Here is a 14,620-nt window from a genome sequence, read left to right on the forward strand (position 1 = left end):
TCTACTGCCTCCTTATCTTGCCTGATCATGTAAGCACTTTCTTACATCTGACATTTTTTATTGAACTTCCACCTGTGTTTCCCCCGAGTGTGGAGTAGACTAACTGTCCCACCCAGACACAAATATCTCTGTTATGTGGACCTTAATGCCTCTTGGACCCCGGCGGCAGCTGCAGCAAGGCGAAGACTTACTTCCGCTGGTAATTGGCCGTCATCTCGTCCTCAACAGCGTCTTCCTGGGTTGGCGGGAGCTTGGCGGCCTCCACATCGATCTCCTTCTTGACGGGCTCAGGCTGGGCGGGTTCGTATCCCTCGTACAGAGCCGCGCGAAGCTCCGCCACCCGTGCCAACCTGCATCAAACACCACTCGTTAATTTTGGTAATATGTTCATTGTTTGTGATGTGTGTCTATGTATGTAAATGAACAAATCCACAAGGGCCGTGACGAGGATTCGAACCTGCGTCCGGGAGCATCCCAGACACTGCCTTAATCGACTGAGCTACGAGCCGAACAAATTTTGTTCATTTGATGCATCACGTTAGTGTGATCTGTGTGTCTGTGTATGTATTAACACCATGTACTGAACGGGGTGAGAATAGCTTGAGCTGCCTCATCCCTTTACTTTGTGTGTGCAGGCGATGAGTCACAATAACGTGGCTGAAGTATGTTGACCAGACCACCCACTAGAAGTTGAAGGGACGACAACGTTTCGGTCCGTCCTGGACCATTCTCAAGTCGATTGAGAATGGTCCAGGACGGACCGAAACGTCGTCGTCCCTTCAACTTCTAGTGTGTGGTCTGGTCAACATACTTCAGCCCCGTTATTGTGACTCATCGCCTGCATAATAATAACATAAATCACAATGATGTGATATATCAAATGAACAAATCCACAAGGGCCTTGATAAGAGTTCGAGCCTATGCCGTTGCAACCCGTTCTCGCACTTTCTTATAGTCAATATTGGCTTATTTAATAAGTGCATATGTGACATACTAATTTATTGTGAATATTTTAGTTTACCTTGAAAAGCTTCATAGAAAACACCGACCTTACCTAACCTTCTTAGTATGTTAAGATAAGCATCTTATTGCTTCGTAATTACAATTATTACTTAACCTATACCTATAATAGGTTAAAAATATACCTATACCTATAATAGGTTAAAAATATACCTATACCTATAATAGGTTAAGTAATAATTGTAATTACGAAGCAATAAGATGCTTATCTTAACATACTAAGAAGGTTAGGTAAGGTCGGTGTTTTCTATGAAGCTTTTCAAGGTAAACTAAAATATTCCCAATAAATTAGTATGTCACATATGCACTTATTTAATAAGTCAATATTGACTATACGAAAGTGCGAGAACGGGTTGCTTTATGTCAAGCGTCTTCCACCTGATGCCAGCGGGAACGTTGTCCTCCAACTAACATTTAGCCAAAGAAATAACGTCATTATAACACCATTAGATATAGATATCGACGAGGGCAAGAACAGTCTAACCCACAAGAAGACTAAGTGAATCTTCATATAAGAAAATGAGAATTACAATTAGACAAAAAGGAAGTACAGGTCTTACCAGTGACTGCGACAGTCACACTGACTTATCCCTCTCTCGTCACAATTAACTTACCGTTGACTGTAGACCCACATGGAGAAGAAGACGATGCAGATCATAGTGACAGCCACCATGACGGCGATGATGAACCACGTCCACAGGATGGGGTTCGTCTCCTCCATCACCGCGCCCACTGTCGGTTCCTCGAAGTCTGTCGGTAGGAGCCAGAAGTAACTCTCAGATATACAGGTATACCAAGCCTTAATATTTACAACGTTAAGGGTAGTATTAATGAAAGTTTTGGGGTGATCGTATCCCTTGTCCCTCTCAGAGTCAGTAATGGTGTCCTCGGTAGAGAGACCTTCACACGGGGTTGCCTGAGCTGCCCGACGTCCGAAATGTGAGTTTCCCGCCAGACACACGAAGAAGATGGTTTCAATACACTTTTCTGTCGCTAGCGAAACACGAGGAGGGCGGGTGATAGGTTTGGGGTTTCTGGAATGGTGGTAGGTGTAGTGTGGTGGTAGATGTGTGGTGGTAGTTGTGGTGGCGGTGTAAGTGTGGACTGGTAACAGGTGTGGTGGTGGCAACCACCACTTCTCATCTGCCACCACGTGTAAGGTACTTTGGTTACAGCTGATGTGTTGGTGGTGGTTGTGGTGGTGGTGGTTGTGGTGGTGGTGGTTGCAGGTGTGGTGGTTGCAGGTGTGGTGGTTGCAGGTGTGGTGGTTACAGGTGTGGTGGTTACAGGTGTGGTGGTGACAGGAGAGGCAGTGGCGGCACTAGGTGTAATCATAAACACACATCCCCAGGAAACAGCCCGTAGCAGCTGTCTAACTCCCTGGTACCTATTTACTGCTAGGCGAACAGGGTGAAAGAAACTCTGCCCATTTGTTTCTGGCTCTGCCGGGGATCGAACCCGGATCATACACACAGTACTCAGAAGTCACAGTGAGAGGTTGTGTTAACCGGAGCTCCTGAGTGTTGTTATAGCAATATGGAAGTTGTAGTGAAGGACCTGGTGACTCTAGTGGGAGCCCTGAGGACAGAGCTGGACTCTCTGCGGGAGGAGGTGCGTCAGCTTAAAAAACTACGAGAAGTAACGAAGGAGGAGACCAGCAGTAAAGGGACCTCGTCTTGGAGAGTTGCGAAAGACAGGGGCCTTAAGAAGACTTTGATAAAGCCGCCTTCAAACGCCATAGCAACTTCAAATTCATTTGACGTTTTGGAGGACGAGTGCTGTGGAGAGACTGTGGATCGCGCAAAAGGGAAAGCAACGAAGAGAAAGGAAGCGCAGGCCCCTCAGAAAGTAAAGGAAGTACCTAAGCAAACATTAGTTGTGGGAGATTCCCAGATAAGGTATTTGGATAGAACGTTTTGTGCTAGAGATAGGGGGAACAGGTTAAGGGTTTGCTATCCCGGAGCTGGCATTGGTGATATTATAAACAACATGAATGATATTATGGCTGGTAATGGGAACAATCCCATTATTTGCATTAGCGTGGGAGGAAATGATGTTGGTCGAGTCAGGAGTGAGGAACTGATTCAGAGGTATAAAACAGCCATAGAGTTAGTTAGGAGCAAGGGAGGAATCCCGATCATATGTGGCATTCTTCCAAGAAAGGGAGTGGGAAATGAATGGATATCGAGGGCACTTGGTGTCAATTGCCGGCTGGAAAGATATTGCAAATCAAATGCAATATCTTTCATAGACAACTGGGAACACTTCTATGGAAGAAATGAAATGTATGCTCGTGATGGGGTGCATCTATCGAGAGCTGGGGTTGTTGCTGTTGCGAACTCGCTAGAAGAAGTGGTTAGAGGTGTTTGTTTGGGTTTAAACTGTTAGTAGATAGAGGTATGGGAATTGATTTGGAGGAAGGAGGTAATAAAAGTATGTGTTTGTGGGAGAAAGGAATTGGCAAAACGATCAGGGAAAGAGAAGGTCCGCAAAATAACAATTCACTTAGGGTATATTACACTAACAGTAGAAGTCTAAGAAATAAAATTAACGAATTAAATGCTCTTGTCTGCACAGAAAAAATAGATATTATTGCACTTACCGAAACGTGGATGAATGTAGAAAATAGAGAACTATTAGCTGAATATCAAATATATGGATTTAAACTATTTCACACAGATAGATATATTAGACGAGGAGGTGGAGTAGCCATATATGTTAGGGACAATTTGAAATGTAGTCTCAAAGAGGGAATCAAAACAGAGCCACACACAGAAACTATTTGGATTGAATTAAACGAAAAAGCTAATAATATTATAATAGGAGTAATATATAGGCCACCAAATTTAGACAGAATGGAAGCAAAGCATCTATGGGATGAAATATCTAGAGCATCTAGATCTAACAGTATTTATGTCATGGGTGATTTTAATTTTAGCGGAATAAACTGGTTGAACAAAACAGGGAATAGTGAAGCAGAAGATTTTCTAGAATTAATTGACGATTGCTTTCTTACGCAACACATTAAGGAACCAACACGGGAAAATAATATTTTAGATTTAGTGTTAACTAACAGGGAAACGCAAATTAATGACATCGAAATAGGGAGTGAGCTAGGGAGCAGTGATCACAAAGAAATCAGATTTAGCATAGAATGGAATAGACCAGTAGGAGAAAATTCTGTTAAAGTGCCAGATTTTCGAAAAGCTGATTTTAATAGCCTAAGAAATTTTTTGGGTCAAATTGATTGGAAAGGCTTGGGTATGGGGTGTGGGCCGGTCTTGGAGCGAGACATGAACCCAGCGATAGGTGACTTAAATGGGGATTTCGATGTGGATTCAATATATAACTTATTTAAGAATATTCTAAACAAAGCACAGGAACGTAGTATACCATACAAATTGAATAGATCGTATACTAATGACCCAAAGTGGATAACAAAGAATTTGAAGAACCTTATAGGTAAAAAGAGAGCTTGGTACAAAAGGATTAAAAATGGGGAGGTCACTTTAGAACAGGAATTCGTACAACTGGTTAGAAATGTTAAAAAAGAGATAAGGAAAGCAAAAAGAAACTATGAAGTTCGCATAGCAGGGCAAGCAAAGACAAATCCTAAAGGGTTTTTTCAGTTATATCGTACTAAGACTAGGGAAAGGATAGGTCCATTAAAAACTGAGACAGGTCAAATAACAGATAGTGATGAAGAGATGAGTAGTATTTTTAATAAATATTTTGTATCTGTATTTACTAAAGAGGAACTTAACAATATGCCTTCAGCCGAACAAGTCTATGTGGGTGGGGACGAGGACAGGTTGACGAGTTTAGCAGTTACCAGGGAGGATGTTCTTAAACAAATAGTAAAACTCAAACCAAACAAATCCCCAGGGCCGGATGAAGTGTTTGCTAGGGTGCTTAAAGAATGCAAAGAGGAGCTTTGTGACCCACTGTCAACCATATTTAATAAATCAATAGAGTCAGGCAGAGTGCCAGAGTTTTGGAAAGTTGCTAATGTGATACCAGTTTTTAAGAAAGGAGATAGATCACTTGCGTCTAACTATCGACCAATTAGCCTAACGTCTATTGTGGGAAAGTTACTCGAATCTATAATAGCAAATAAAATTCGTCTTCATCTTGAAAAACATAAATTAATAATTGAGTCGCAACATGGTTTTATAAATGGCCGTTCATGTTTAACAAATTTGTTATCTTTTTATTCTAGCATTGTTGAGGCAGTTGATAGTGGTAAGGATTGCGATGTTGTATACCTTGACTTTAGCAAAGCTTTTGATACAGTGCCACATGAAAGACTGATTAAAAAAATAGAGTCTCATGGTATTGGGGGTGCTATATTAAGCTGGATTAGGGCATGGCTATACCAAAGGAAACAGAGAGTTAGTATAAATGGAATCAAGTCAGAGTGGGAAAATGTTGTAAGTGGAGTGCCTCAAGGCTCTGTCCTGGGACCTCTGTTGTTTATAATATATATAAATGATTTAGATTCAGGTTTGAGTAGCAACATTTGCAAATTTGCCGATGATACGAAAATCGGTAGGGAAATTAATTCGGAGGAGGACTCACTATCACTTCAAGTTGATCTAGATAGGGTTTTGAAATGGTCAAAGGATTGGCAGATGCAGTTTAATGCTGATAAATGTAAAGTTCTGAGGTTAGGTAATGATGATAGAGTTACAAGATACGAGCTAGATGGTGTTGTGATTGCGAAGTCGGATTGCGAAAGGGATCTGGGAGTTATGATTAGTAAGAATTTAAAACAAAAGGATCAATGCATAAATGTTCGTAATAAGGCAAATCGGACACTTGGATTTATTAATCGCAGCGTTAGTAACAAGACACCTGGTGTGGTTCTCAAGCTATATCTTGCTCTAGTTAGGCCCCATTTAGATTATGCAGTTCAGTTTTGGTCGCCATATTATAGAATGGATATAAATTCACTTGAACGTGTCCAGCGTAGGATGACTAAGTTAATTCCCCAAATTAGAAATCTTTCATATGAAGAAAGATTAACAAAGCTTAAGTTGCATTCACTGGAAAGGCGAAGAGTTAGGGGTGACATGATAGAGGTTTACAAGTGGATGAATGGACATAACCGGGGGGATATTAATAGGGTATTAAAAGTATCAACACAGGACAGAACACGAAACAATGGATATAAATTGGATAAGTTTAGATTTAGGAAAGACTTGGGTAAATACTGGTTCAGTAACAGGGTTGTTGATTTGTGGAACCAATTGCCGCGTAACATTGTGGAGGTGGGGTCCCTCGATTGTTTCAAGCACGGGTTGGACAAGTATATGAGTGGGATTGGGTGGTTATAGAATAGGAGCTGCCTCGTATGGGCCAATAGGCCTTCTGCAGTTACCTTTGTTCTTATGTTCTTATGTTCTTATGATCCTTAGTACTACGACCCCAGAGTGCTGTCTACTCAGTCGCGAGGCCTGTGTGTGTGTGTGTGTGTGTGTGTGTGTGTGTGTGTGTGTGTGTGTGTGTGTGTGTGTGTGTGTGTGTGAAGAGCACAACCACTCAGGAACATACGAGTAATACTCAGGAATACACGACACCACCTTGAGAGTGAGTCACCACCTTACCTCTCCACACTACACTGCGGTGAGACCCTTAAGGAACACACTCAAGTTACACTTCCCTCTCACATACATATTGCTTTATATAAACAAAGTCAAGTGTATAATTCCCCCCCCCCCCACACACACAATCATATATATAATCTCCAAATGGAAACAAATTAAAAAGTGAATGTGATTATCTCAGAAGTGGTCGAATCAGGTAGTTTTAACACTGGGCATTATATAAGACTTTATATACTTTAAGATCAATTCCCTTTAAAATAAGCATAACTACTTTAAAAAAATCATTGGGAATATCTGAGACAACTAGGCCTCCTCCCATATAGGCCTACACTACTAAGCCGCCACATTCGTAAATGTGCAATTAGGTTTATTATAATTACAAAATTAAATGCATTTTGAAAAAATCTTGCATGCTGCTAAGAAGTATTTTTAATCTAATCCAACTCCATAAAACTTTAAGAAATATCATGCCAAAACAAGTTTAAGGTTTAATTGGGTGATTGGGAAGTAATGAGGGTGATTGGGAAGTAATGAGGGTGATTGGGAAGTAATGAGGGTGATAGGAGAATGGTCACAGGAGCCGGGGCCAGTGAGCCGTAATGAACCACGATTCACTTACGTCTTGTCTTACAAGATCCGCAGTTCTTAACTCGATCATGGCGACTTAGGCTGTGTTTACTAAATAGTTTACGAGCTCCGAGGCTCTACGAGGTCGTCCGTAACCAAGAACAACCCTGGAATGAGGACGACCTCGTAGTGCTTTGAAGCTCTTAAAATATTTTGTAAATACCGACTAACTCGCCATGATTGTAAGAGGCACAGATCTCTGAAGTAGAGACGTACGTGTCGTAAGTGCTCTGTGAATCCTGACTGAGTGTAGGGAGCAGGTCAGATGTGAGCGAATTAAGCGAAAACGTCGAACAAATGTTAGTCAAGAGTGTTACGTGCGTGTAAATACCGGTCTTAACAACTGGTAATGTTAGTTGAACAGTTAAGACCTTGTGCAAGCAGGAGAGATCATCTTATGCAAGGAAGGAGAGAGAGAGAGAAGAAGAAGAATTCTTGCACCAATTTTCTCAGGGACACAAACGTTAAATTTGATTGAAATTTACCGCTTATTGAAAATGAAAAACGCATCTACGTGCAGCATTAGGCTGTGTACTAGTAACTGTCCTCCTGTGCAGCGCATTTTATGCCTAGTGGATGCGTGTTCGCATTTCCAATCAGCAGTAGTGTTCGGGTCTTTGATATCTGGACACCAGGGCCCAGATTCACGAAAGCACTTACGAACGTGTACGTCTTTCCTCAATCTTTGACGGCTTTGGTTACATTTATTAAACAGTTTACAAGCATGAAAACTTCCCATTCAACTGTTGTTATTGTTATAAACAGCCTCCTGGTGCTTCGGAGCTCATTAACTGTTTAATAATTGTAAACAAAGCCGCCAAAGATTGAGAAAAGATGTACAGGTTCGTAAGTGTTTGCGTAAGTACTTTCGTGAATCTGGCCCCTGGACGTGACCTAGTGGTGCAGGGTACATTAGGATTTTGATAAGTGTGAGGAAGCCGTCACAACACCTCGCTGTGACGTGGTGGAGGGTCGAGGCTTCCATAATGTGGAGTGAGCCAATATGGTTAGTCAAATGAGCGCCTGGACATGCTAGTGAGCGCCGCGATGCACTAAAGGTGTTTCGCGGAGCTCACGTACCAAGGTAAACTGGTACCAAGTACCACGGTAAACTGTCTGGTGATACCGCGCTCTACCCAGACCAATGAGACAGGGGAAAACTGCTGCTTTACGTTTATTATCATGGATAAGAGTACACAAGAGTAGTGAAGAGGTTCGCCTCAACACTTAACCAACAACACTTCCTGTGGAGACCTGGGGTCAGATTCACGAAAGCACTTACGAACCTGTACATCTTTTCTCAATCTTTGGCGGCTTTGTTTACAATTATTAAACAGTTAATGAGCTCCGAAGCACCAGGAGGCTGTTTATAACAATAACAACAGTTGATTGGCAAGTTTTCATGCTTGTAAACTGTTTAATAAATGTAACCAAAGCCGTCAAAGATTGAGGAAAGGTGTACACGTTCGTAAGTATTTGCGTAAGTGCTTTCGTGAATCTGGCCCCAGCCTTGCTTCTTACGCACTGCTCGTGTCACTATCTGTTGTAACAAATTTTACTCTACACGTGAACAGGAAAGTATATTAAATGCTGTCATATCTTTTTACTAAAATTAACAGATGAGTTCAGCTCGAAATACCGGTCAATGTTCTCGCTGGAATTACAAATAAATTATATCGAACATATACTTTATTAACCAACAAGTTTCCAGTGTGGTATTTGACAAATTTTCCACGGCGAAAGTTATACAATCAATAATGAGTGCAATATTAAATCAGAAATGGGCATTACACGGGAAACATGCTTTTGTTGTGTAAACTCAGTGATTTATTTAAAAACTGGTGGACATGGTTGTCCTGAGCGAGAGGTTATAGCAGCCCAGACGTAGGCAACAGGCAAGATAAGAGCGGAGATGCTGGAGATAATGAATGCAGAGTTGATATCTATATAGAGCCAAGCTGAGTGAGTCAAGCTCTGGTCGCTACATATAGCGTGGTCTCCGCTAGAGACGCAAACACCTTGCAAACACGAAATATCTGGTCAGCCTATCAGGAGAGTTACGTCGTCCTCTTTACAAGACTTTCCTTGGTCGCCTGGCGAACTTAGCGACCAGGACGAAGTACCTACAGAACTAAGGTACGAATTGTCACAATGCAGCAGTAACCTTTCCGAGGAAATTTGCATGTTGCATGTGCCATCAAAAAGTAGTTACCTGGTACCTACAGAACTATGGTACATGGTATAATGCAGTGGTAACTCTCGCAGCAAATGTGTAACTTGCATATGCCACCAAAGACTGAGTTACCTGGTAAGGGAAGCTTAACATCAGCTGATGCAGCACCTGGTACCTGTCTTGGTACATCTGGTAAGGAGGTAGTGAAGTTGAGCCCTTCACTGGGGTCTCTATACTCTCCCTCCTCCTCGGCTGTTGCTCCGGTAGCTACCGACTCTTCGCCAATCTTGACAGGATAAATCTTGGAATTTTCTGAAATATCGTCGTCGTGTGGACTTGCCGGAGCTGGCTGGCTATCAGTATACTCATGGAGAGGCTCTAGGGTTGTATAGTGTTGTACACTGACGCCAAAATCATAACTTTCATCGTCTTTTCCGAAGACTGGCAGCACTTCCTCGTCTTCCACACTGCTGGAAGTCTTAGACCCATCGTCCGCTCCCCCACTCGGCTGCTCCTCCCCCATAGTATCGATAGCAAAATAGGGATCGTCCGCTTCTTCAGTATAATCTCGTATTTCTCCATCTACCAATTGTGGTTCCTGGTCGGTACTGGACAAGTGTGTCTCAGTGTCTTCTGCGGGTTGTACTTCCTCGCTGGCACTGTCTGTGCGCGGGAAGTACCCATCATCGTCACTGCCTTCCCCAGGAGCAGTAGTCTCACTAGACACTCTGACGCCCTCGTCGTCAAGCTTGGCTTCCGTCAAGTTGGTCTCGTCGCTTGTTGTCAAGTCCAGCTGTGTACCATCGGGGCTCTCCGTGTCGTAGTAGTCTTCGTTAGCACAGCCTTTGACGGGAGGGCGGTCAGTGTCACCATCATCCGAGGTATGAGAGTCGTTCTCATCACTATTCACTGTTGTCATGTGGTCCTCACCATCACCTGTGTAGTAGTCATCATTACTACAAGGCCTTGTGCTAGTGGCGTCACCATCGCTGCCTCCTCCTGGGGCCAAGACCTCTACACCGCTGCCCTCTAGTGGAACGAGGCTATCATCACTATCCTCTAGTGGAGCGTAAATATCGCCATCACTATCTTCTGGTGAGACGCCACTATCAGCACCATCAACTGGAGTAGCACCATCGTCACTATCTATTGAAGCATAACCCTCATCACTATCCTCTACTTGAGCTTCATCACCACTCTCTACTGGAACTTCACTATCACCACTCTCTACTGGAACTTCACTATCACCACTCTCTACTGGAACTTCACTATCACCACTCTCTACTGGAGAATCACTATCACCACTCTCTACTGGAACTTCACTATCACCTCTCTCTACTGGAGAATCACTATCACCACTCCCTACTAGAACATCACCATCACCACTCTCTATTGGAGAATCACTATCACCACTCTCTACTGGAGAATCACTATCACCTCTCTCTACTGGAGAATCACTATCACCACTCTCTATTGGAGAATCACTATCACCACTCTCTACTGGAGAATCACTATCACCTCTCTCTACTGGAGAATCACTATCACCACTCTCTACTGGAGAATCACTATCACCACTCTCTACTGGAGAATCACCATCACCACTCTCTACTGGAGAATCACCATCACCACTCTCTACTGGAGAATCACTATCACCACTCCCTACTAGAACATCACCACTCTCTACTGGAGAATCACTATCACCACTCTCTACTGGAACTTCACTATCACCACTCTCTACTTGAGCATCACCATCACCACTCTCTACTGGAGAACCACCATCACCACTCTCTACTTGAGCATCACCATCACCACTCTCTACTGGAGAACCACCATCACCACTCTCTACTGGACTCTCACCATCACCACTCTCTACTGGAGAACCACCATCACCACTCTCTACTGGAACATCACTATCACCTTTCACTGAAGCAAAGCTCTCATCACTATCCTCTACCGGAATATAGAGCTCACCATCAACATCCTCAACAGTAGAGAGATCCCCATCCTCTACACGATCTAGATCACTATCCCTATCCTCTAGCGGTGCGAGATCGTCCTCCCTATCCTCTAGTAGCACGAGATCGTCTTCTCTATCCTCTACAGTGACGAGATCATCCTCTCGATCCTCTACAGGGACGAGGTCGTCCTCACTATCCTCTACAGTGACGAGATCATCCTCTCTATCCTCTACAGGGACGAGATCATCCTCTCGATCCTCTACAGGGACGAGATCGTTCTCTCTATCCTCTAGTGGAACGAGATCGTCCTCACTATCCTCTACAGGGACGAGATCGTCCTCACTATCCTCTACAGGGACGAGATCGTCCTCTCCATCCTCTAGTGGAACGAGATCGTCCTCTCCATCCTCCAGTGGCACCAGATCGTCCTCGCTATCCTCTACAGGGACGAGGTCGTCCTCTCTATCCTCTACAGGGACGAGGTCGTCCTCTCTATCCTCTACAGGGACGAGGTCGTCTTCTCTGTCCTCTACAGGGACGAGGTCGTCTTCTCTGTCCTCTACAGGGACGAGGCCGTCTTCTCTGTCCTCTAGAGGCACGAGATCGTCCTCCCTATCCTCTAGAGGCACGAGATCGTCCTCTCTATCCTCTACAGGGACGAGGTCGTCCTCTCTATCCTCTACAGGGACGAGGTCGTCTTCTCTATCCTCTAGAGGCACGAGATCGTCCTCCCTATCCTCTAGAGGCACGAGATCGTCCTCCCTATCCTCTAGAGGCACGAGATCGTCCTCCCTATCCTCTAGAGGCACGAGATCGTCCTCCCTATCCCCTAGAGGCACGAGATCGTCCTCCCTATCCTCTAGAGGCACGAGATCGTCCTCCCTATCCTCTAGAGGCACGAGATCGTCCTCCCTATCCTCTAGAGGCACGAGATCGTCCTCCCTATCCTCTAGAGGCACGAGATCGTCCTCCCTATCCTCTAGAGGGACGAGGTCGTCTTCTCTATCCTCTACAGGCACGAGATCGTCCTCCCTATCCTCTAGAGGCACGAGATCGTCCTCCCTATCCTCTAGAGGCACGAGATCGTCCTCCCTATCCTCTAGAGGCACGAGATCGTCCTCCCTATCCTCTACAGGGACGAGGTCGTCCTCTCTATCCTCTACAGGGACGAGGTCGTCTTTATCCTCTAGTGGCACCAGATCGTTCTCACTATCCTCTGTTGAGGTGAGGTTCCTATCCCTGTGGACGTCACCAGCGTGACCAGGACGGGGGGCTTGGGGCTCGTGGGCCCCGGGATGGGACCCATACTGCCAGTAGTCCAAAATATTGGTGCCGTCTATCCCAGTAGGATAGTGGTCTTCAGAGGTGTAATCATAGTCGTAGTCTTCCGCTGTCAAGTTCACTTCAGCGAGAGCAATGTTATCTTCGGCCATAGTGTAACCTCCATTGCGCTTTGGGGCTGCGTCAGAGTGGCTAGGCGTTCCGTCCAGAGACTCTAGAGTTTCAGAGAGGCTAGTTTCGTCAACTGGGATAGTCTCCAGGTGATCGGGATGGTAGAGTGGTGGACTGGGGTGGTCTTCAGGCTGTGGCGGGGAGTCCACTTGCTCAGCTGGTTGTGTTATGTGTACCACACAGTAGACAGAGTCACCGGCTGGACCTTCCACATCGGTACATTCTGTGATCGCTGTTAACTTGCCGCCTTGTTCTGCACACACAAAGTAAGCTGGGGTTATTGTGATTCCTTAATTGTACTATAAGTAAACTAACAGCTGTCTACGATAGCCTTTGCCAAGATATCAACTGTGAAGCAGTGAGGGGAAAGAAGGATGTGCCATGTGTGAGGGAACTGAGTGGCTTACACAAGGGGGGTAAACTTGGGTGATGTTTATAAGTTTATGAGACAAGCGTAATACTTTACCGAGATGGGAGAGTTCCTCTGCTCGGTGAGGGAGGGGAAACAAGAGCAGTACATTACAAACAGAGAACATGGTGGGCCAGTCATACATCACTGTGTATGGAATGTCCTCACGCCAACACACCAAAGACATGAATATTCTGGCGAGCTGACACGGGAGCACCTAAACCCATACATTAATACCGTCGAAGAGAGTGATAACAATGTTATGGGACGACACCTCCAGCAGCGGCCATCAACTTCATCCATGTTGACCAGACCACACACTAGAAGGTGAAGTGACGACGACGTTTCGTCGACTTGAGAATGGTTCAAGACGGACCGAAACGTCGTCGTCCCTTCACCTTCTAGTGTGTGGTCTGGTGAACTTACTTTAGCCACGTTATTGTGACTCATCGCCAGCAACCTCACCCATCATACTCCCTCTCACTCTACACAACCCTACCCACCAATACCTCATACTTCACCTTCACAGGAATCTTCAGAGTAACCATTGCTCAGTCTTTTCTCTGCTGCCATCGCGGTTATATCACACATTCTTTATAATTTTTTCTATATTGCCTGCATGGATTTTTCTCCCTATAGACCAAAACCTTAAATCAAACCTTTAACATTTAAGTGAGCTTTGCCTCATTGTAATAAATATTACAATGAAGTTCTCACCAAACTAATTGGGACATGGCTTCAATAACCAATTGTAAAAGTATTTTCAATAGAAACATTATGGAATCCGCTTTAATACAGATTACAAAATCATGTAATTTAAACATTAGTGGTGGTTTGTATAATTTAGATACATTTTTGATTGATCAATTAAAGGGTGATTTGAGTGGGATCACTGACACACATTTATCTCATTAATACCAGGACCAGATGTCACATCTAGCACGCAACATCTTGGAAAGCCTCTTAATAGTTAGAATAAACTCGAGTTGAATGGCTCGGAGCCCTCAACTCGTTTCTTTATGCAATAATTCAGCTTGTCCTCATCAACAAAGGCCAAATGCTCATTAATCCAACTGCCAAATCCCCTGTTTATGAATGAAAGATTTACACACGTCACAGCTGATGAAGTTTGAACATTTTTCAAACAGTGTTTCGCTGACGACTTATGTTCGAACCACAACGCTGTAAATGCTTCACCTACGTACTATAAATAAAAATCACCCCAAACAGAACCTAAACACCTAATCTAACCTACACCTAACTATACATAGAACTTTAATATATAATAATAGTAATATATACACACGAGAACAAACCAATTATTTATACATAATACATTAACACTGATGAATGCGTCTTGGGGGGAATGGCCGCA

General features: G+C 44.0%; 1 protein-coding gene across 3 annotated transcripts in view; it reads right to left on the reverse strand.

Moving 5' to 3' along the window:
- LOC123772893 (uncharacterized) overlaps window positions 1-14,620 on the reverse strand; it is a 186,816-nt gene that overhangs the window by 19,956 nt on the left and 152,240 nt on the right. For 2 of the 3 annotated variants that reach the window (XM_069323232.1, XM_069323230.1), the window contains 3 exons: window positions 13,303-13,320; window positions 1,635-1,770; window positions 192-350 (listed from right to left, as the gene is read on the reverse strand). In XM_069323232.1, coding sequence (XP_069179333.1) covers window positions 192-350; window positions 1,635-1,770; window positions 13,303-13,320 — 313 coding nt within the window. The remainder of the gene's footprint in view (window positions 1-191; window positions 351-1,634; window positions 1,771-13,302; window positions 13,321-14,620) is intronic. The other variant, XM_069323231.1, reaches the window with a different exon arrangement.

This window comes from Procambarus clarkii, chromosome 12 (genome assembly GCF_040958095.1).
Source record: "Procambarus clarkii isolate CNS0578487 chromosome 12, FALCON_Pclarkii_2.0, whole genome shotgun sequence".
Classification (NCBI taxonomy): domain Eukaryota; kingdom Metazoa; phylum Arthropoda; class Malacostraca; order Decapoda; family Cambaridae; genus Procambarus; species Procambarus clarkii.